The 23909-nt window shown below is 43.7% G+C and overlaps 1 protein-coding gene across 2 annotated transcripts; it reads left to right on the forward strand.

The window, feature by feature from the left end:
- The first annotated feature begins 1395 nt into the window (after positions 1–1395).
- NUTF2 (nuclear transport factor 2) lies at positions 1396–23507 on the forward strand. 2 transcript variants are annotated; one of them, XM_064723186.1, is made up of 5 exons: positions 1396–1479; positions 9938–10062; positions 11960–12031; positions 16049–16147; positions 22924–23507. In XM_064723186.1, the coding sequence occupies exons 2-5, from the start codon at positions 9964–9966 to the stop codon at positions 23035–23037; spliced, it is 384 nt and encodes a 127-aa protein (XP_064579256.1). In that variant the 5' UTR covers positions 1396–1479; positions 9938–9963; the 3' UTR covers positions 23038–23507. The 2 variants fall into 2 exon arrangements, with proteins under 2 accessions (XP_064579256.1, XP_064579257.1); XM_064723187.1 differs by lacking the exon at positions 1396–1479 and adding an exon at positions 8797–9573.
- Positions 23508–23909: the final 402 nt, after the last annotated feature.

Below are 23909 nucleotides of genomic sequence, written 5' to 3' on the forward strand. Positions count from 1 at the left end.
GCTCCTGGTGTGAGTGCTGGGGCTGTGCTGTGCAGGGCCATGAACTGCACTCAGGGATCCTTGTGGGTCCCTTCCAGTGCAGGATAAACTCTGATAAAAGCAGACACTTTTCCTCATGCACACTTTCTCCCATTTCCTGATAAATGAAAGAAGTGAGCAACCGTACCTCAGGGAATTAAGAGGTTAATTCTGTAGGAAGGCACCTTACCATGCTAGCAAAAAACCCTTTGCTGCTGCTCAGTGCAAACATTTTTCTTCTCTTTCAACCCCTCATCTTTCTGTATTCTAATCTAGCCTGTGCCCTTGCAATATTTTTCTTCTACCAGCTCTATTTCTGGTTGTCACATTTCTGTGTATTATAAAATGTCAGCCCTAGAAGGGGACTTAAAGAATGTTTATTCTAAATGGCTTTTATGAGTCTCAGGGAAAACCTTAAGTTCATAACAATTCCTCTAAAGATTAATAGTGACTCCCCCCCCCCCTTTTTTTTTTTAAGTTTTTATGTAATAATATGATAGCTTTTGGCCCAGAGGGTTAATAATTTCATTTAAGATGATGCATTCTTGGCCAGCATCGCCAAGCTGCGGAGCTCAAGCACTAACAAGCCATGTATTCCCTAAGTAGCCCATATCCCATATCCACCACTGCAGTACAAGAGCATCTACCATTCATCTTTCCAGTCACACAAAAATTTAGGAATGTAACTCTGCCCACAGCCTATTTAAGCATATAATCCTAAATCCTGACAACTCCTGTACCCTTATGAGTCCCCTCTGCTGCTGCTGCTTCAGGGAATATGGGAGGGCTCCAGGGGACCCAAACCACGCTTTTTAGACCACTTACATCTTCACAAATATTTATTTGAAGGCGTTTTCCTACCGCCCCACACCATCTTTGCTGACTTCACTGCAACCTAGTGGAGTAATTTCCTTAAAAATCGTCACTGTGTAGCTCTTATGAGGAGACTAAAATTAACTTCAGGACCTGCAGTGCTGCGACTGGGACCACCCACATCCCCACCCAGGTCCTGCTCTGGCCCAGAGGGTACAATCCTGTCCCACAGAGGGACAATCCTGTTCCAAAGGTGTAGAACGCTGTCCCAAAGGGGTAAGGTCCTGTCCCAAAGGGGACAATTCTCTCCCCAAAGGGGGACAGCCCCGTCCCCGTCATTCCCCAGCCGCAGGGCCGCGCTCCGCTCCCCCACCATCCCACAATGCTCCGGGGCGCCGCCGCGGGGCCAGCGGCGCGCGGGCCCCTTCCCTCATTCAAATGAGCCACCGCGGGGTGCGGCGCGGGACGTGTCGGGAGTTGTAGTTCCAATGGCCCCATTCCGTGCGCGTCCGGCGACCGCTGTGACTCGCTGTCCCGGCATGCCGCGGGGCCGGGCGGAGCGGGGCGGGGCAGAAGCGCGGGCGAGGGAGGCTGAGGGGGCTCGCGCCGCGCACGGGGCCGCTGCCGCCGCCATAGTGGGAGCCGCGGGTGAGTGCGGGGGGCGCGACCGCCACTGGCGGCGGGACCGGCACCGGCACCGCCCGCGGGCCGGCGCGCGGCACCGCCACACCCCGCGCTCGCCCCCCGCGGCCCCGTGGCCCAGCCCCATCCCCGCCGCGGGGCGCTGCCGGCTGCCGCGGGCCGGGCTGGGCGGGAGCCGCCGAACAGAGCCGCCCTGACCTTCCCCGTCTTTGAGGCGCCGGCAGCGCGGTCCCGGAGGGGCGGCGGCGGCTGGAGCTGAGCCATCGTCGGCCGTGCCCGGGACCGGCGGGGCCCGCGTGTGGGTGGGCCGGCGGGTGGGCTGAGGGGGGCGGGCGGCCCGGGGGGAGCGAGGGGCCTCGCAGGGGCGAGCTCGGCCCGCAGGCTCGGGCAGATCGCTCCGGCTGGGCCGGGGCACAATGCGGGATGCGGGCCGGGCTCGCCTCGCCCCGCCGGCAGCCCCCGGCGCTCCCCGGCCGTGCTGCCCTCAGAGGCACCGAGGCTTCTCGGCCTGCTGCCCGTCCGTGCTTCGGTCTTGCTTTGCCACGGCTCGGTATCGCAGGGAGGAGAGTGAAAGGGAGGGGACCGGGAGCTGCGAGGAGATGGTTTGTGCAGGGCTGAAGGTGTGCTCGGATTTAATGTTCCTGCTGTTTTCTTCTCAGTAGAAGGTTGTGAGAGGACTGAAGTTACCTGAGATGATTGAATCACTTTGTCACAATGAACGTGAAAGGTTCATGCTTCCTTGGAGTGAAGTGCTCCGTGATCTGTTGATTATCAGACTATCTGCTGAGTATCAATGGCAACTGAATGTAAAACCCATGTAGTTTTTACGCTGAGTTGCCATTTTCAAGTATGATGTGCAGGAGAGAAATTTTTTTGCTTTTTCTGGCTGTTGTCACTTTTCAGCTTTGAGAACAATGAAAACCTGCAAAGGTGTGCTATAGCAAGGAGTGTGTGTTACATTCAGTTAATGTGAGATAGCTTTCTGAAGACTTTTAAATCCCCAAAAGCCTCTTCTTGCAATTCAAATTGAACTTCCTGTGTGAGGCAGGCTGAAATAATAATTCAGCTCATTTGAAGTCCATAATTTCCAATGTAAATATATTTTAGAGCTGGACATACTGCATTGAACTGGGAAAAAAAGCCCAGGTAAATGCTCGAACAGGAATTGGTTGCAGAAACGTTGCTTGAAAGTGAATTCTGATTCCTCAATCAGCTGCCTTCTCAAGTTAATATTCTTTTGCCTTCTTGAAAAGTTGTGTTCAAGCAGTGATTTCTGTATTTGTGTGCAGTGACTTCACATTTTCTTTTAGCAGCAGCAAAACAAAAGGTATTTCACAGACCTTCACCTAGAAATAGCAAAATTTCTGTATATAGTGAAATGCCGGATCTCGTTTAAAATGAGGTGATATTTTGGCTCACTTTGGACAATTTAACTATTTTCCCACTGGGCCCTTAATTATTATTTGCCTAAAAGGTTGTAAGTTACTTGTTAGATGATTTGAAATATATTTGCTTAACACCTGTGTTTGTTCAGGTCTTTGGAAAAATGCAAATGGTAACAACTTTGCAGTTCTCTGCTGGGATTTCTTTTGCCCCTGTTAATAAGAGGCTCATTTAGTTAGTGAAAGTGTAGAGTATGATTAGCTAAGGAATTGTAACATGTACTGATAGCTGGTAACATTGCAAGTGTGATTCTTTTAGGTTGCTTTGAAACTTATAGATATTGTGGCAAGTGTGGCCATTCAGTGTTTTGTTACTGTGTCTCTAAGGTAAAGAAAACCAGGGTGTAGCAGTTCTCCCCTCCAGTTCCCCAGTGCCTCCCTGTTTTGTTTTTGGTTTTTTTTTGTTTTTTTTTTTTTTTTTTTTTTTTTTTTTTTTTTTTTTTAACCTGGGCAGTCCTGTATTCATTTTGGGGATAGGAAATGTGGCTTCAGCCTTGCAAACCTGAATTCAGTTTTTGGCTTGCATGAAGAATATTCTGGAAAAAAAGGCAGTTGTGTAGCCTTGTTGCTTTTGCTTAACAACAAAACATGATGTCCCCCTGTGCAGTTTTGTGTAATATATGTCTGTGTATTTGAAAATCATCCTGACTGACTGTGTGGCTCTCTTGGGTTGTCAGGTTGCAGTTGGGATGAGCATCGAGCTGCAGGCACAGTGAAGGCTTTCCCAGAGTCTTCCTCAGCTGCTTTTTATCTTAGTGGCCTTACACTTGCTGCCATTTCTAACAAAAAAAGATGTACTTCAGGTTGGCATAATTCCCTCATTAATTTGTTTTAACAAAGTTGGGGTAGAGGAATAAAAAGACTGAGAAGGGGAAAAGTAAATGTATTTCCCAAAAGGAAATAATCTGGACCTTGTCATCTTCTCCATTCTATTCTCCCTTTCCATCCTTTCACTGTTCACAAATCTAGACTTAATTATTTTTAGCTCTAAAAGAATATTTAGGATAATTCATTCCTTGCACAGAGCAGCCCATGGCAATTACTTGGTGGAGATCTCTGAAGTCAATGGTTTCTGATTGGCCTTGAGCTGTAGTTCACAGAGGGTTCTCCTCTGGATCAATCAACTGCTGTGGAGATAATTGTGAAATACGTCAGAGAAACACTTCTTTCCTTCAGTTCTGAATGCATAAATGTGTTCCTCAACTGGAAATGTTACAGGTTTTCACATGAGAAAGGTTCATTGCTGAATGGGCATTTACCAGGCAGAGCTGCAGAGCGCTGAGGGTGAATGAGGCAGGATGCCCTCAGTAAGTTCCAGCATTTCTGCATCCCTGTGTCTCTGGCCTTGTTCAGTCTGGGAAAGGCTTGGGCAGAGCTTGATCCCAGCCTCCAGTCCCTGTCAGGCCATGATCAGAGAATGGAGCCCAGGCTTTTCTCAGGGTACCTCATGGCACGAGGGCATGGCTGGCACAGATGGCATTGGGGCAGGACAGGGGACAGCTGCCCTTTGTATGTCAGCCTGTGGAACAGGTTTGTCCTCCTGCTTTGAGCTGGAGGAGGTCCCTTGCAAACCTGCATTATTCTGGGGTAATTTGCATAGTTTCTCTGTTGGGAGGGGATCCTTGGCTAAAGGAGGATGATCTGTTATCAAGGGGTTGTTGGTGGAGTTGAATAGAAAGAAGATTAACTGGTCCTGTGATGCTGGTTGCATTGTGTTCCTAGAAAGTGCACACTGGAGACACTCGTGTCTTAGCAAGTTTTAGAGGCAAAAGAAAAGGAAAAATAGCCTATTGAATATTTTCCTATTGAAGGAAAAATAGCCTAAAACTGTTGGCTGCTTTACTTTATTTACCAGTCTAAAGAGTGCTGGCTCTCTAATCTAAGTCATCTAAAATACCTGTGTGGTAAAAACTGCAAGAGTATCAGGAACTGAAAAAGCTGAGAGCTTTTCATTGTCCTTGTTTGCTCCTGTTAATCAGTAGTGAAGGATGCAGCAACTGATGGTCAGAACCATGTTTGCTGTGGATTCACATGTCACTGGACAGCAGCACAGATTTAAGGGTGGTGTTGGTGCTAATTTGTTGCACCAATTCTCAAATTTTCCAGAAAACAAGCTTGAATTCAATTTTAAGGGAGAGTAGCTTTGGTGGTGTTGGGCTGGCTTTACTGTCCTGTGAGCATGGTTTATTTAGGCTGAGATTACATGTGGAATAAATACAGTCATAACTGGGTAATAGAAGGCAATTTTCTCCACTAGCATTAGAATGTATTGGTTTGAGGGTTTTCCTCTTTAAATTCAGTGGGTTTTTTCTTGGTGTTTTGCAGACCAGAAAGACTTTACAGACTTTCCTTCTGTGCCTGTGGTAGTTGTTCATTGATTCTTTGAATACAGCTTGCTTTTTAAATGTGGCAATTCCTGGCAGACCACCTCTGTTTTTCTTTAGCAATTTATCTTTTACTATTGCTCATGCTAGTTTCTGTTGACTTTTCCAGAAAATGTCGTATTATTTTAGAATCACAGGCCTACCTTGCTCCAATTCAGAATGACTTAATTTTTTTAATTGGTAGCAGCAACCTTACATGTGTGCAGGCCAGATAAGGTGGTAAAGCATAACTGCTGGCTGAACTATTTGTTCTTTCTCCACACTGCAGAGCTGTGACAGTAGCTCACCTGCTCCAAATGTCACTGGCACTTGCATGTTTCAGAGAAAGCAATTTCTTTTCCAAGTAAAAAAGTGACTTTTCCTCAAGCCACCCCTCTGAGTAGCTCTGGTGGTGCTGCATGAGCAGAAAGATGGTCTTTGTGCTGCAGCACACTGACAGAATCATGTGTTGTGTAGCTTGGGAAGGAAGCAGTAGGAGGAGGTTTCATCCCCACAGGTGGCAGAAATGAGTCCCTTAAGGACTGAGCTCCCCTGAGCAGTTATGGGGGGTGTTGGTGCTTATCTCACACCCAGAGCTGAGGCAGGAGGGATGGAAGAGGGGTGAGTGTAGACAGAGACACCAAAGCTGGGACAAGCCATGGAAAAGATTCTGTAGTTTTGGATTTTGTGGATAAAAAAGCCTGCCTGAAGCTGTAACCATAGCTTTACTCAAGGTCACTCAGGGCCCATGTGGTGACTCTGCTCTCTTCCAGATGTGCTCTGTTTTGTGGGTGCAGCTTTCTCTGCAGTGCTGCTGCTCTCTGGGTGCTGCAGCCTGTCCTGCTCCTGGTGCAGTCTGCCCCGTGCCAAGGCAGATGGATGCACAGCAATCACCAGGGATGCCCTGGGACCTTGCAGGATGAGATGGGTAGGGATTGTGGTGAGAGATGTGTAGAGGGATGGGATTTACTCTTGACATGTCAGTGCAGCCTGGCAAAGGTATTGCAGAGCTTTATTTTGATGTCACTGCAGAGAAGCCCTTCAGTTCAGCAGTGTCAGCAGATATATACCTGTTGAACACAGAGTTGCTGGGAGCTGCAGCTTTTGTGCTCTGTATTTGGTTTCTGCTTCAGCACTGAAGCACTACTGGGTGGTATTTGGGGTGGGGATAAATTCTGTAATATGAGCAGAGTCTAAGAAATAGAGTGAATAATGTGAATTTAGTATTACACTTTGTGCTGGTAGCTCAGCTTTACAGCTGTGCCTTGTGAAGAAGCTGTGAATCAAATGGACCATGATGTTCTGAAGTGGATGTGAGGAGGTAGGCTTGGTTTGAAGTGACAAAGGCAAGGAAATTAATTAGCTTAAGGAAATTATCTCCTTTTCCATGGGGAGTTAAGGTGGAATATCCAGTAATGCACTTACACAATAGTAACTTTCAGCAGGTGCCTTTAAAAGGACATATGTTTTTTTTAAGCAACATCTTAGGAGCTTTCTAGTTTATTGAAACTTCTTTTATCTGCTGTTATATTAAGTGGATATTCTTGTTTCTGTAACCATGGACAGATTTGAGTGAACCATGGGTGGATTTGGCTGGATGGCTCTGAGGCACCCCTGTGTTGCCCTAGTGTTTGACAACATCAGAACCTGTGCTTTCCTCATAGGTTTGCAATAGATCCTAAAGCCTTTTATATATTTTTATCTCATTAAAATACTGTACTGATAAATGTATCAGTACAGTCCTACATGGGTTGTGTCTCACTGAAAGGGACTGGGCTGGATGACACAGATCATTCCCATCTTGTTCTTTCTTTAGGTACATCTCTAAGCTTCTTACATCTGTAATGACAGGCAGAAAACACAAGACAGCATGGAGGAAAAGGTGACAAATCAGAAAAGGAAAATGAACCTTTCCAGGAAGAATGAGTGTTCAGCAAAACCATATATGAATGGCACAGGAAAAGAGAGTAAGGTTGTAGCAAACAAAAACAATTAGTCAAGGATCATTCATTTCAGCCAATTTTTTATTTTAGCTTTTTCTTATTTCTGAGAAAATCAACATTATAATCGGTCAAATTTATTCTGTTTCTTATTTTATTTATTTATTTAATAGTATTTTACTGTTCAAAATACAAATACCTTTTTAGGAGGAGATAGCAAGCTAGCATACTAATTTTTAGATCTAGAAACCATAATTCTACTTTCCATATTTAAAATAAGAATTCCTTCATTCCTTGCAGTCTCTAAGGCTTTCTCACAGGTTCAGGATTGAACAGAAGGCATCTGGTGCTTGAGTGAGGCTGTTGTGCCTTGAGGGACTAAATGAGGTGCAGTGCTGGCACTCAGCTTGATCTTGGGTTTGTGTGATGCTGCAGGGAGCTGTTGAGGGTGAATGCACATCTTGGGTGTGGGGAAGTTTAATATGGCAGCAGCTACCTTGCTTTAGCTTCAGAAGAATAAGCTGGTGGTTATTTTTTGTCCTCAAGTTCAGTTCAGTGTTTCATGTGTGACTGCTGAGCATCAATACTGTCAACTAGATTTGCCCTTAAGTGTTTAGGAATATCTGGCAGTGATGTAAATTCGTGTGTTGGGATTGAAGCTTGATCCATACAGAGTGATTCAATGTGATTTTCACCTGTGCTGATTGTTGGCTGCACTGCAGCCATCCCAAACTAGGTACCCACAGGTCTGGAATGGAAACTGCAGGCATCAAACTCAAGTCCTACCCTTCTGGTTTCCAAATATGACACGAGCCCTGCCTCTCAGCAGGGTGGGCATCACTCAGCAGAGTTTCCAGGGAGTTGGTGCCATGGTTTTAGGGTGGTTTTTCTGCAACATAAAATCCCCAAATACAGGCTGAAGTTATTTGATTTCTGGATCAACTCCAGGTTAGGCTGATATGCAGCAATTATGGATGTGCAATCAATATAACCTTTTCACTTGTAAAGAACTAGATTTAACTTGTTTGGGAGGTGAGTGTGGGGCTGGTTTTGTTTTGTTTTTTCAATCTATTGTACTTGGGTGATTTTTTATTTTGCTATGTGTTTTCCCAGAGGAGTGGCCACACTGGGTAAACTCCTCCAGACTGAGGCATGTACTGCAAGTATCAATGGAGAGCTCATGATGGTGACTAACACCAGGCTGCAGATCTCTTTGGAGCAGTTGAAACAAGAGTGGTGTGGCAACAAGACTTTGAATTTTTATGTTAGTGTGCAGGCTTGGTGACTTGGATGTTGGCTATTCTGCCTAGGTGTCTGATTGTGAAATTAGGATGTTTAAAGTGTGATAGCAGCTGTGCTTGGTAGTCAAATTTACCACCCTGAAAACACAGATGCTACCTGCTGTTAGGCCATTGATCTGACAAAAGATTTGCTCTTCTGTGTCTGGCCAAATCTGTATGACCTTAATACTTCCAACCCAGAGTCTGAACACATTTCAGTTCCCATTTGCATGAGTAAAGCTCAGAGGCCTAAAATATGAAAAGAGCTTTCTTGTCCAACTGTGCACAGAAAGCTGGGCCTGGGAGTCTCCTCTGTGGAGATCTTGGGAATGTGTGTTTTGCTCCTTTTAGGAATCTGTTAAATCTTACACAGGTGTGTGAGTAATTGACAGCTAAAGGAAACCAAAATAACTATTATGTCCTGCGTCCTAAAACAGAATTTCATACCTCTCTAGGCTTGCAGTGCAATTTAAACCTGTAACTGCAAGGTTCCTGGACAGGGATTGCAAAAAGGGACTAGTGGCTGACATATCTAGATGTTAACCAAGTATAGTTTGCTTGAAGTGAACTCAGGTCTTAAAATATAATGTAGTGGGGTTTGAGTGCAGCATTTTTGTGTTTTGAATTTTAGCACAATTCTTCAGACTTTCAGAGAGACATCAGGATAAATAAAAATGAATTTGCTTGTTTGAAATATGTAATGTGATACAGGCATCTGTCTAGACTGCTGTGCATGCTCTGTGCTCAGCCCCTCTGGAATAGAGGGACTTGTGTTCAGAAGTGTGGGATGCCTTCAGCACCTTCACTAGGAACTGCAGATTCTCAGCACTATGAAAAATCATGGTTTGTATCTTGAAGTTATCACAGGTTCAAAGATAAACATTGAGTCTACTTCAGCCTCACTGACAGAAGAGGATGGGCAGTAAGCTGGTGTTGAACAACGAGCTAGTGAATTCTTTCTTGTTATGTGCCATTGACAGGACACTTAGGATGGCCTGTGGATGGTGAAATACCTGAGGAGCTAAATGCATGAATCAGTTGGTGTAAGCCACTGGCAGACAATCCATGTTACCAGGTCAGTTGTTTACAGTAAATGAGATCAAGTTGAAACAGGGAGCCCTTGCCAGCTTGTTCAGATGCTGTAACTTCTGAAATATGTGAAGACAAGGTGGTAACATTTGGTTTTGTTCTTGTTCTCCACTTTTGTACATGAGATGTGACCTCACACTGGAATAGCACTACAAACCAAATCTATAATTAGAAATTAAACCATTGACTATGCAAGACTTTTATTTACAAGTCTAGGATACAGAGGTGAGTTTGTCCTACTTATCCCAAAGAAAAATTCAGGCCAGTTGAGAAGATCTGTGTAATGCACAAACCAAGTGTTACACTTATTCCTGTGATGTTTCTGATGGTTTTGTTTGCTTGTTTTGTAGTCACTGGCTCTGGCTGAGGATTCAGAATGGGAGACAAGCCTATCTGGGAGCAGATTGGATCCAGCTTTGTACAACATTACTACCAGCTTTTTGATGCAGACAGGACTCAGTTAGGAGCAATATATGTAAGTATCCACAGAAGGGGAGCTGAGACTCTGTCCCCTTATCTGGAATTCCCTGTTTTGATGTATGAGAATACACAGGGTGGGATAGTGGGCTTTATCCTGGCTCCAGAATGCCAGTCAGTGCAATCACACTCACTTTTATTTGTTGCTTTTCTTTTATGTCTGTTTGGAGCTTTGTTTGCCTTAGAGGCAGTCAGACTCACAAAAGCCCTGTTTAGCTGTAGGCAGTGATTTGTTTTGGAGGAGTTTGATGATAATCCTGTGATGAAGTGCTCTGTAAAAGCAAACATTCTAGTCTTGGTTTGCCATTCATTTACAGGCATGGATTTGCTTGGATCCCTCTTGAAGTGGGATGTAATTTAAGGCCTACCCTGTGTTTAGCAGTTCTTGCAGGTGTTTCTTGGACTTCATGCTGTATTAATCCTCTGAACAGTAAAATAGTTACAGTTTTAAATCCAGTTTAAAATGTAGAATAACATGTTAAATGAATGTAAATTTAGTTTAAATTTCCTCAAACATTAGGTTTTTATTTTTGCATCTTAATTTGGGTGAAGTAGACTTGGATACCAGAATTAAAAACTGTAACTAACAAACCCAAGGCCCATCAGTTTTTAGTTTTGGGGGAAGATTCCTCCAGAGCAAAGTACTCTGTGTGTGGAATTGATTGCTGATGCTGAGGAATGCTGCTGGGTGGCTGAGGAGTTGCAGCAAGAGGTTCAGGGCTGACAAGTCTTGTAGCAGCATATCCTGTTTTTCTGGCTGGTTTTTCATCTGCTGGATGAGCTGAAGTTTCAGCAGCTCTTGAGGATTTAAATGGTTCAACACCCTCTGCCACCCCTCCTTATACCTCAGCAATACCCAGCAGCACTGATACCACTTGCTCTTGGGATTTTTGTGTACTTGCTGCCTGCCAGATTGTTGGTTGACTTTGCCCAAGAAGCTGAGTACAGACCCTGGAGGGAAAGAAAACCAAGCAGTTTGTGTTCCAACCACAGCTCTGAATATGGAGGCTCTTAGTAGTTTGTATTTTATTACCAAAATACATTCAGTCCTCAAAGTGTTAAGTACAGACTAATTTAAATTCTTGGATTGAGGGCCTTCCACACAGTGAACTCCTGGCTTTTTTTCACCCTGAGGGTCTTTCTGCCTTCCATCATTCAATGAAGAGTCCTGTGCACATGTAGTTGGGAGAGCAGTTATGCAGGTCACTGATGTGTGTTGTTATGTGCAGCTCCTGAACTGTGGAGAAAACACACCCTGTTTTGTGTGGCTGAAATGCACCAAGGTCACCATTTGTATAATCTGGAGAAATGAGCTTTTGATGATGAGGTTTTTCCCTTCAGAGACCCTGGGGGAGCAAACAAATTTTGCAGCATGCAGGAATGCAGCAGGGAGCTCTTAGATTTGGTTTGTATTCCTGTATCACTGCTTCCACCACAAGATTCAGTTTATCTTTAGTGGTGTGATCCAAGTCAGTTAAGGCTTCTGTCACCTATTCCAGGTAGGATCTGGCCACTCACTTGTGAATTGGAGCACTACCCTGGTGGTCTAACCCATGTTGTCAGTTTTCTTCATATATTTTTCTCTTTACACATGCTTGACTTTGTGTCTGTAATTAATTTTTTTTAATCCTTTAGATTTTCTTCTGAAAGCTGACTTTTATCCAAAGGCAGGAATTCTTTTTGCTGGTAGACTTATGATACTGAAATGTAGTGTACTTAATTTTTTAGTTGATTGTTCCAAACTTCTTCAATTGATTTTGCTGGTTTCTTTCTATGTCCCTTTGAGGTAGTTTTCAAATGGATGGATTCTGAGGATTTCTGCTAAATACATAAAGTCTCTTATCAGGATTGCTTAAGGGCCACCTAAGTTGATAACATTTTTCTTTTTCCCCCAGATTGATGCATCATGCCTTACGTGGGAAGGACAGCAGTTCCAGGGCAAAGCTGCCATTGTTGAAAAACTCACTGTAAGTCTGTAATCCTTGCTGAATGTTTTGGGAAACATTTGTGAAGACTGGAAGATAATTGCTTCTGAAAATTTGAGTTAGACTTAAGCAGTTCAAAAATCTTGAACTTGTGCTTCCAGCTTAGGTCTTCAAGAAATGTTTTGAATTACTGCTGCCCAGTGGGTTATTCCACTGATGGCTCTAATGTTGGAATGTTAATTGACTCCATAGTTTGCAAGGTTATTTTGTGACTGCAATTGTATTTGACATTATTGATTTATTTTTTTTAAAAGGTCTAATGCATAAGCTGCCTCTGATCTAGAGGAGTGAAAGGTGCCTTTGCTCTTTTAAGGCATGCCAAGGAAGAAGCAGTAGCAATCCTGTTACTTGGATCTGTCTGATAAAGGCTAGACACATTACAGCAAGGAACATCTTGTTTTCTGATACGTAAACTGCAAATAAGTTCTGTAGTGGAGAAGCTGACTTATCCTCAGTGCAGATTTGTCAGCAGTTCAGATGTGAGCAGGTATGGTTCAGGATTTGAAACATGTGTTTCCTCTTCAGCAAGTGAAAGGACACTGGAATTCTGTTTGTTTAAACTAAAAGAATTTTTATCTTCTACAGTAAATCCATAATAAAACTGGGGGTACTTGCAAGCTGTCATGAGACTAGAAAGTTTGTTTCTCTTGCAAGATATGCAGAGGACATGCTTTTTAGGTCACCAGACAGTCTGCTCTGAGTATGGTATTTCAGACATTTTTATTACACATTGAGAAGAAAAGTAATTGTAACTTGACACTTGGCTTATTGCACAGCTACTGCTCCTGTGTTTTGGAATTGCTTCTTTTGCCTAAGGCATCTTTAACTGTACAGACTGAGGTTTGCCCTCAGGCCTGTGCTTTAGGTACCTGTGTTGCCTTTGAGAAGGCTGCACATGTCAGAAACAGCAGCAACTGCTTGCTTGTAGGTGAAGAGCTACCCAAGCTCCAGGGTTGCTTGTTTGTGTACTCAGTGTTCTTTAGACTTTTGGGCTTGCAGCCACTCAGATACCCAACCAGCCAAGCATTTGCTTGGCCCCAGTGTCTGATTGCTGCCTTGGATTCAGCCCAGGCAGATCCAGCCCCTTTCCCACTGTGACACAGCTCATCTTTACCTTCCCTGTCACTGCTACAAGGTGGACTTTCTGGATTTATGTGCCTGCTGCACTTGTAATTGGCGAGTGAAGACACACTACTCTGCTTTAGGGAAATTTTTTCTGCTTAAAGTAAGGAGGAAAAGCACTGCAGTTACTCTGTGCCCTTCCACCACCACGGCTCCTTATGGGCTGTATCAGCTTACAGTGACTCTCATGTCACTCAGCATTCCTCTGTCAGCACTGAGCTCCTGGGCTCCCATTGCTGTGTCAGCTTTATGTGCTCACCTACTCTGCTTCTGGAGCTGCTTAGTCAGTTCAGCACAGCCCTGAGAGTTTGACACTGAACTCTTTCACACTTCTGTGGTCTTGTGTCCTTCAGTGCCTGGCTGGTGAACTGATGTAAGCACAAAGAAGTGGCATTTTCTTTTAGATCAAGTTCTTTGCTGTGTGACAGCAATGGTATGGCACCTTTTCAATCTGCTAATATAGTAGGGCAAGGTTGTATGGGCATTGCTCTGCAGGCCCAGCACATCTGTGCCTTGCTACAGCGTGGGAGTTGACACTTGTTCCTTCTGTCCTAATTGGTGCTGGACTTGTTTAACATGGAGTGTGCTAATTAGGGGCAGCCTGATTTACATTGAGCATTTGAGATAACAATTACATCATTCTATGAACATACTGAACCAAGGAGGAAGCTGAGACAGGTATTCTTGCTGCCAGCAGTGAGTTTATGCTACTCAACTTTATTCTTGCCTAATTTCTCTTACCTGACTTCAGGAGATTCCATAGTTTTCATAGTGAAAGACCAGTCAATTCCTAATGTCAGGGGATGGTAAAAACCTTGCTTGTTGTGTGGCTTCATGCTTTTTAGACATTTTATTGTACTTCTCATACCACAAAATCCCAGTACAGATGCATGCCTATAAGTAGCTATCCTTTTGAGGTAGCCTCTGCCTATCCTGAAAATCAGTGATCTTTTCTGTCACCTACACTCCTTCTCTTTCCAGTGGGATTTCTCCCAGTGCATCACATGAGTAGCTCTCTAGGCTGGCCAGCTGTTTGGGATCCTTTCCTCTGAAGAGGAAAATCCTGGAGTCTTTAAGGTTGGAAAAGTTGGCCAAGATCAAGTCCATCCTTGGACAGAACATCACCTTGTTAACTAAACCACAGCACTAAGTGCCATGTCCAGTTGTTTCCTGAAAACTTCCAGGGGTGCTGATTCCAGCACTTCCCTGGGCAGGCCATTACAATGCTTAAGCTTTTCAGTCAAGAAATTTTTCCTAATGTCCAACCTGAACCTCCTCTGATGCAGCTTGAGGCCATTTCCTCTTGTCCTGTGGAATCAGGTATTTGAAACAGCCACTGTCTTACCCAGCCTTGTCTTTGGTTCCTTGTCACCATTTTGCAGAGCTCTTGATTCCACAGCCTTTCCTTCCTCCCTGGAATGAATTGCATTCATTCCCCTTCATCCCTCTGCCTTTTCAGGAGAATCTTTTTGCAGGGCTTGTTCAACAAGAAGCTCTTGTGCCGAGGTGGGACTCGGCTTTGGAGTACCCTTTTGTCAAAGGAACTTCCCACCTATGCTTGTGCAGGCTGTGTGGGCATTTTGCACATTCAGGTTCAGGATGGTGACCCTGGAAAACAGTCTGCTGGTCTTTCAGAAAAGAAGGCTCTGGATTTGTGTTGTTACTAAGTGTCTATTCCATACTGCAAAGCAATTGGTTCACTTTGCACTTGGAGTTGGTTGGGATTGCACTCCCAGCTGAAAGGGAACACCACAGTCTTTATTAAAGGGTGTTCTTGAACAGTGTCCCTCTAATTAGAGACCTGCTCCCTACACTTCATTTGCTTCCTCAGGTCCTGGTCCTTCCACAGTTTGTGTTCTGTTATCCATGGATTCAGCTTCCTAGAACTCTTCCTAGAGCCTTGGGCTTGTAGAGCCCAGACTGTACTTCATATCTGACAGCAGGACTTGTGTCTCTACCCAGGCCTTCTAGGAAGCCTTTGAGGCTCCTTCCACTAGAGGGAAATGCAAGACTTGTAGGAGTATGCATTTGGATCTGTTTCAGCCTGTTTCCAAATGCAGCAAAGGCATCCAAGTGCCACCTGAGGTTTGAATGGGCACGTGCTGCCATCCTGTGCAGTTCCTGGACTTTGGGTATCTGCCACATGGTCACCTAGAGCTCCATCCACCCTGAACTGCCACTAAAGCACTCAGCAATAATGCAGCTTTTGGGAGAACAGTCCCAAAATTGCATTTATGTGACAGGACTCTCAGATCTCCCAGGTTTCCATGTTCACTGCTTGGAATTTTCTGTGTTAGAATGTGAATGTGGTCAAAGGGGAAAGACAGGAATTACTCTCCAATGCTGGTGTTTCTCAATGTGTGTTCCTTGCACATACACCTCCAAACATACTGACATTGGCTCCTGAGTGTCAAGGGAATTTAAAAGGGAAAGAGTGGATATGTGGATTTCAAGTCTTGAAGATTTCATCCACTTTTCCTTTCCATTCATAGCCACATTAACAGAGAAACAAATCAGGAGTTGTCTGGTAAACATCAAGTATTAGATGATAAAATATTTTAACACAGTTGAGAGCAGAGGTTTGTTCCTTCATCAAAAGAACTTTGAGCTTACAGATGATCTGAAGCCCTTCAGGCAGTGCAGTTGGAGTAGGAAAAGGTACCATTTACTGTGTATGGTGACATTATTTCCTCTTTTGGTGCTTGAAAAACACACCTGTTAAAATTTACCCACATGCCCTCATTTGCAATAGTTCTCTGTGCAGTACTGCCACTATAGTCTAACACTTCATAATGTTGGATTTGCTCAGTCTTTGTTTTGTAAGTTAAATAATTCCATTACTGTACGTATCCTTATTTTGATTTCTTTTCATTGCAGAGCCTCCCTTTCCAAAAAATACAACACAGCATCACAGCACAAGACCACCAACCTACACCTGATAGCTGTATACTCAGTATGGTAGTGGGACAGCTTAAGGTAAACTCTTTCCATTACAGGTTAATGAGTGCTTATGTCTTAGATTTTTGCAGGGTTCTAAATAATCTGATTTCTGAATACATTTAAATGCTTTCATGGGTGGGGAAGGAGCAGGGATAAGCTTGCATTGGGATATTGCTCTTCTGCTGTTCCAGGCTGTCAAGAAATGCTCCTTCCTTCAGATACCTAGTTCTAGGTAAACACCTGTAATTTGACAGTCATGTTCTGCCAAGCAAAGTATTGTGGATTTTTCTGTGCAGACAAATACCATGTGGGTTCTAGAGGCATCAGTATTTCCCTTACCCTGATGCAGTAAGGTTTTGGTGTCCTCTGTTGCATTTAAAAGCATTGTCACAGTGTTCTTGGACAATTTAAGCACATCTAGTTTAACATCCTCCTTGATGCAATGTTTGCATTGAGCTCTGATTTAGCAGATTTCATTTTGTTAACTGACCACCCTTCAGTGAGTCCATACATTTTTTACTGTCACAGGGCACAAGAATACAATCCTGGTGTTAGTACAGTCCTGTACCTCTGTAATCAAAACTGATTCAGCAATGGGAATGTTGCCTCTGAGATCAAACACTTATTGTTGAAACAGCTGCTTCTTGTGAAGAATCAGGTTATTTTTCAGGCTTAGTATGACCATATTGCTGTGTGAGTGATACTACTGAACTGTGTCAACTTACCCAGCCTGCCAATATACCAGGGCCACAGACTTGTAAATTCATGAAGCTGCCTATGAATGAAAGACATTGTCCTGGAATTTGCAAAAAATACTTTGTACATAAAATCAGCTGGAGGCAGAACTTGCTCATAGTGGGTGGTAATAGTGAAAAAATGTGAAATTATGTAGCAGTAGTTAAAGTTATCAGAGCTCATTTGGTCCAGCCATGCTGAGAAGTCAGGCCTCTAATGCCATCCAGTCTTTAGAGTTACCTGCACCCAGTTTGTTTTAAAATTGCTGTTTAGATTTCCTTTTCCTGCTAACTTGATGGCACTTCTAGTATCAGAGCATTCAAACTACCACTGGCACTGTAGTGTTTACTAAGCAGACATAGGACTGAATGTTTGAATCTGCTTGCTAAGCTGTTCTCTTTGTTTTGGGCTGGGCAGCTGAGGAGAGCAGTGCCCAGTGTAATGCACCCACTGCTAAAGCTAACAGAGGCAGCTTTGGCTCTCATAAAGCTGCTCCTGCTTCCTGCAAGTTGGATTCCAGCTTCTGTGCTGCTCAGTCCCACCTGCACACACTCTGTGGAAAAGCAGCCACAGGTGACCATGGAAAGCACTGAATTGCAGGACAGATGTGCTGATCTCAGCCTTGCTCTTGGGTGTGCACAAAATTCTGTGATGTGATCAAGAACTTTTGACTCAATGTCTTGGGCCAGTCACATCTGCACCTCGTTTTGCACAGTCATGTTTTAAAGTTATTGCATAATTATCAAGCAGCTTGCAGCAGTGATTGTGTTGGATCCTTGGGCAAGATACCACGCTCTGAAAGATTCTGTAAAGTTATTGGGTTTTGTCAAACCATAATCCATTAATATGGAGGGACTGTAAATGCAGTCTAGGAGCTTTCCATAAATACCATGACTTGTAGTAGTATTTTCTGATGTATTTTTTTTAACCTCTGAGTAATTTCAGCTTGCTGAAATTACTCAGTATAATTTGGGGACCATGTGTTAGAGCATCCAGGTATTTGGAGAGAAAATAGTGGGTTAAAGTATGCCTATGGTCATGATCAGATCCAACTTGCTTGTGAATTTTTAGTAAGTGAGGAAAAGTTTTTCCACTCTTCATATTTATGTGTCTCAGACCTTTGCTTTTAAAATCACATTTTAATCCCAGAAATGCTGCTTCTCTCTGAACAAGTGTCCAGAAAGTCAAAGTCAACTTAAAACCTTAACTTCATGCTTCTGCCCTGTGTGATATTTTCAGAGGTGGACAAATGAAATATCAGGATCAGTCTGTGGCATGAATGAGCCTGGCTGTCATATGTAGTGAAAGTTTTCTCTCATGCCAAGTCACACATGTTGACAGCCATTCTGCTGCATCTCAGTGCTGTTCTGTGTAACTGGGAATAACTGGGAACAGTTACTCCCAGTTACACAGAGAAGTAATACAGTAACTGGGAACAACTGGGTGCAGGTGGTGCATTTTAACAAGTGGCTCACATGTAGCTCCAGTTGAGCAAACGTGGAGCTGCATACTCACTGTTATTTAATGCTGCCTTCTTAGTGATGTGCCTGCTCAGCCTGCATATATTGCTCTCAAGGAGAGCTGTAAGAGAATTTTGCACAAGGAAGGGCACTCCCAAGACCACCAATAGCATGCTAATATACCAGTATCAACTATAAATAAATTTTTTAAAAACCAACCTTTTGCAGCAAGCAGAATAATCACCTGCACTGAGGGGCTGGGGCACAACAGCTCCTTTGAGAAGATGCTGCAGAGTAACAGAGCATCTAAGTAGTGACTGCCACTGGCAGGGCTCTAACTGGCTGGCTAAAGCAGTGCAGTGATTGCTTTCAAAGATGCTCTTTATAATGTTTGGTGGGGTTATCCTTTTGTAGAGATACAATAAATATACATCCACTTATTCTAATCATATTGATTTTTATTGCTGTTCATTGAGTGCTGCTTGCTTGCTTCAGCTAGGAAGAGTTTAAGCAGTGAATTCCTTTTGGTGTGACCCTGCTTTGCCAGTGTTCATCCAAAATGTCACCCAGTATCTTCAATGTGCTTCACTTAGTAATGTATTTCTCCTGTCATGCTCAGGCAGATGATGACCAAGTTCTAGGCTTCCAACAAACCTTTTTGTTGAAAAATTTTCAAGGTGCCTGGGTGTGCACCAACGAAGTCTTCAGGCTAGCCCTCCACAACGTTTAACCCTGTGCCTTCCCTGTCTTCCAGTCCTCGCTGTCCTGGTTGAGTAAGGAGTGCTCTCTTCTGTCCCTTGAGCTCGGCTGAGAGGCATGGCTGTGGCTTGTGTGTTCTCAGAGCCATGTGGCACATCTGTGGCTCTCCCCAGAGTGTGATTTTTGAAGTGATCCATGCAGAATTAATTGTGAATAACTAATTGGTATGCAGTGTTTTCTAGTCTTAAAAGGAAAAGGAAATTTGCAATTAAAATCACTGGGTATTTTTGTAATGCATGCTGAACACTTAAAGCATTGCTTAAAGCCTGTTAAATAAGGCTTAACATCTGAAAGAACCTGCAGTCTCAAGTAATTATCCTTTCTTTTGAGGTAAGGGTTGTTTCAACCCTGCAGTTCAATCAATAATTGCTGGAGGTGCTGGTGAAGAAGTAAAATTCTCTGACCAGGCAAGAGGAGGAAAATTGTGTAGCAAAACCTGAAATGCAAAGCAGTGTTGCATCTCAGACTCTGACATGACTCACTGCTCTGTGAGCTGAGCACTTCCTTTTGAGCCTCCAGGTCAGAAAGGATGTAGAAAAACTGAAAGGTCAAAAAGCTGCCAAGATTGTGGGTGATGAAGAGCTTGTGGAACTGGGAGAGGAGGTGGTGAAGGGCATCTGCTTGAAATGTCAGTGAAAAGTAACTGAGTACTTCCAACAACCTGAAAGCAAACTCTTCTCAGTGGTGCCACACAGTGTAACAAGGGACAGTGGTCAAAAACCATAACTTGGAATGTACAGATGGGACACAAGGGAAGATTTTCATGAGAAGACTGAAACCCTGGGAAATGGTGCCTGGACACCTTGTGAAACATCTGTTCTGTGAGAATTTGAAGACTCTGCTAGACAAGGCAGTAGAAGATGTCCCTGCCCAGGACAGGAGGACTGGATTAGGTGATCTCTAAAGGTCCCTTCTGTGGACCTTCACCATCTCTGGACCAGCCTGTTCTGTGGTTCTGTGATGCAGAGCTGCTGTAGTCTGTGCTCTGCTCAGGAAAAGGCTGGCCTGGAAATCAGAGCATTCTTTCAGTCTGATTCTGGGACCTGTTTAATTTTTGTTTTAATTCAATGATGTCATGGAAGAATTTGAACTGCACAAAGGAAAGTTTTATAGGAAGACTAAAGCCCCTTGTGTTCTGAGCCTGGGTTCACATGTGGAATGCAAATCCTGAGTTGAACATGCCTGAATGTGGAGTGAAAAGTAAAGATAGAGAGTTCCAGTGGTGTTATCTGAGCTGTGATGAAGATCTAAACTAAAATGGAATAGGATTAGTCTGTGTTTTCTGTGGCATCTTGAGTCACTAAACTGTGAGCCTTTGCTATGGGCTAATATAACATAGTCAGAATTGGGGAATGGATTATAAAGTATAAACTTCACCTTGAATATAGTCTGGGATTTTCCTTATTTCTAAAGTATACTGCTCCTCTATGCTATGAGGGGATAACATGAAAGGAATAAAGAAAATTATAATGTGTGACTTCATTGTGGGGAATTTGCTGTCTCTACCACACCAAATATTTTGGGAAGAATTCCCTTTTAGTCTTTCTTCATGTGTTCAGCCCTGAATTTCTTTAGAAAGGAGGAAATTCTCCTTAAGCCAAAGCATCAAGAGCTGTAGTGCTCTTATCAGAGCCTATCTAGACTTATCAGAAATCAAGGAGACCTACACTAAAGCTTGTCTGGAGATGGTATTTTTTTTTTCCAGAGGTATATTTTAAAGCATACTCATGTTAGCAATGACAAACTCAAATTTGGTGTGAAAAGTACTTATGCAACTTGTAGTAGATGCCTCAGTGAAAATGGCTCAGCTGGAAAAGGCACAAACCCACAGGCTTCAGTGCACAGGCCTCCTCTACAGCTCAGATAGGTGAGCCTCTGTTCTGAGCACGTGTAGTAGGGATAACCCTTCCTTTGGGATAATTGCCATGCCTGCTGTCATGTGTGCTAACACACGAGATGGAGGGCTGGTGCAGCCCTGCAGAACTGCTGGTGTTCACACTGGGCTCCTTCCTCTGCCTCGTGCCAGGCAGGTGTGAGGGACAAGCTGCCCTCTGTGTGCTGCACAGTGACAGCTGGCACTTGTCTTGTTCATTCAGTCATGTATTGAACACTGACTTGCTCATATTTCTGGCCTTACTTGTTGCCTTCCTAATTTCTGGCTGTAATTTCCTCATTCACTTTGTTCCATTTATCTTGCCTATTCTCCCCATTCTCATTATGTTCTTGCAAGCTGAAAAGTTGTACTCAATTTATTTACTTCAGTAGGAAACCATCCTGTAGCTGGATCATTTTTCTTGCCCTTTTATGACTTTATTGTAGCATTTTATTTTTTTATCTTATAAGAAATGCATGCAGGATTTGATATGTGTGTTCTCTTTGCCTCTTTATGCATTTGCTTACTTCTGGGTTTTGGTTCTTTGTTCTTTCCTAACAACTGCTAACCCTGTGCTTGCCTTGATAGATTTAGAGCTCTCAGCTGGTTTAATAAATAAATATCTGTTATTATTTCAGTATCACTTTCATGAGGGGCCAGCCTAGGGCCTACTTTGGTTTACTCTGTGAATTAGCACACACATACTGAAACTGCACTCATTGCACACCACTGAACTTCCCAGGCAGTTGTCACTGTGAAATCCATGCTGTGGTTTTTGGATCTGAATGCTCCCTTTCCATGCACCTGATGCCACCAGTGTTCTGGCAGACCTGCTGTTCTCTGATATAACTGATGTCCTGTGCAAGTTGGTCCTCAAAGCTGACTTGTTTCACAGTCCATGAATACTTTTTAAAAGTAAAGTTTCTTTTTTGTTTACTCTGTAGTCTGCTTTGCTCTTCAGACTTTTCACTTGTTCTCAGTGAACAGCAGCAGGACATTGCCAGTGAACATTCAGTGCTTTGACAGCCTCTTTGATCAGCTGCTCTGGCTGCTGCTTTTTAAGCCTCTTTTTTATAAATTTCCTCCCTTTTCTGAAGCTGAACAGTCATGTGTTGAAAAAAAAAACCTTTAAATCCTCCAAAAATACTGAATTGAACACACTACAGCCACAATCAGAAGATTGTTTTGTAGTTGGTCTGCTGCTCAGATTAATCCTGTTGTTTGATTTCCAGCTGATTGATTTGGGAATAATTTCTGTTATTTTGAGGATTTAATTCCTGCACAATGTCTCTGAGAAGATGGGTAAATAAAATTTAGTGGGAGTATAGTCTCCCTCTAAGACTCTTTTCTGCTTTTGTAGTAATATTGTAAATACCCAGACATTGTCAGGCAGGAGTGGAGGCACTGCTGCAGCCATTCCCTGTGCTCAGCACTCAGTGTCACAGCTGTAGAGGTTGCTCTGCTCCCTTCAGCTGGACACTGCAATGGGAAGCACTGTGTTTCTGGCCAGCTGCACCTGCTCTGGCAGGGCTTTCAAAGCCCAGATCACCTGGGTCAAGAGGCAATGTGTTGATAACAAGCTCTACAGAAACTCCCTGAAACTCCCTTCTGCCATCAACCCAAAGTTCAGCAGTTAAAAGTTGAACCACTTTCTTTTAAGCTTAATTCCTGGGCAAGGGATTTGTGATTCCACACTGAGGCAGGCATGTTCCATCAGTGTGGTGAGTGACATGTCAGCAAGTCTTCCACAAAGCCCCAACTTCAGATGCTGGTGCAGGATTTCCATGTCTCTGGGCCAGGGTGTTTGTCTGCAAAGCCCCTCAGAACAGACCCTCTGGTGGAGTTGGTGTCTCCTGGGGTATTGCACATCTTACAGCATGTAATGTCACTGTTAATGTTAGCTTGAAGTTGTCTCATCATGAATTTTGGAATAAGTTTCTCAAAAAAATGAGTATTTGAACCTTTCCCTCCCTCTCTTTCTACAGGCTGATGAAGATCCTATCATGGGATTCCACCAGATATTTCTATTAAAGAACATCAACGATGCCTGGGTTTGCACCAATGACATGTTCAGGCTAGCACTGCACAACTTCGGCTGAGCAGCCCATCCCGAGGCACCCGGGCTTTTTTTTTTTCTTTTTTCTTTTATTTTTTTCTTTTATTTTCTTTTTTTTTGTTGTTTTTTTTTTTCCTCCTCTCCTCTTAACTGGTATTATTCACACTCACGGAACATTCCAAATATCATACACAAACCTGCAGCACTGCAGAGCGTGAGCAAGCAAGACTTGTGACCTGCCCTTCTGCTGAGTTTACATTGTCACTAGATGAGTTTCTTGTGCATGATGTTTGGAACTTAGACTTAGCTGCATTTGATAAGAGAAATTTGTGTTGTACCAGCATGCCTCGGAAAGAATTTATAATGCAAAAGGTTGTTGTTTATGTACTGACAAGATGCTCTATAACCCAAAGAAATGAAAGAACAGCAGCCTGTACAGCCCAGTTATTGATTTGTTCAGATGTTTCAATGCTACATTACACAATAAAACAGAGATTTTCTTAAAAGTTTAAATTATTTTTATGAGTTGGCTGTGGAGTGTGTGTGATAGTGCTTGCTGCGGGTGGACTGTGTCTGTCTGCTGGGGGAATGCTTGCAGAGCTGGAGCTCGAGCTGAACAACTCCTGAGAGTTTTAGCAGTGAGTGCAGGGCAGGTCTGCCCTCCTCCATACACCTTCTCCTCTCCTTCTCAGCAGCTTTGATAACAGAGCCTTCTGGTTCAGTTTTTAACAATGAGAGCTTAGTTCTCACCTGTTGTGTTTTACCGATGCAAATTCCCCACATGGTACCAGGAGGATGACAGCAGTGGTGGCAGCCCGCGGTCAGTCTCCGTGCCGCCTCAAAGCCAAGCAGGGCCCCTGTGTGAACCCAGGGGTGGCTCCGTGCCGCCCCCCAGGAGTTGGTGCCGGCAGCCCT

The sequence above is a fragment of the Zonotrichia leucophrys genome, chromosome 11 (genome assembly GCF_028769735.1).
Source record: "Zonotrichia leucophrys gambelii isolate GWCS_2022_RI chromosome 11, RI_Zleu_2.0, whole genome shotgun sequence".
Classification (NCBI taxonomy): domain Eukaryota; kingdom Metazoa; phylum Chordata; class Aves; order Passeriformes; family Passerellidae; genus Zonotrichia; species Zonotrichia leucophrys.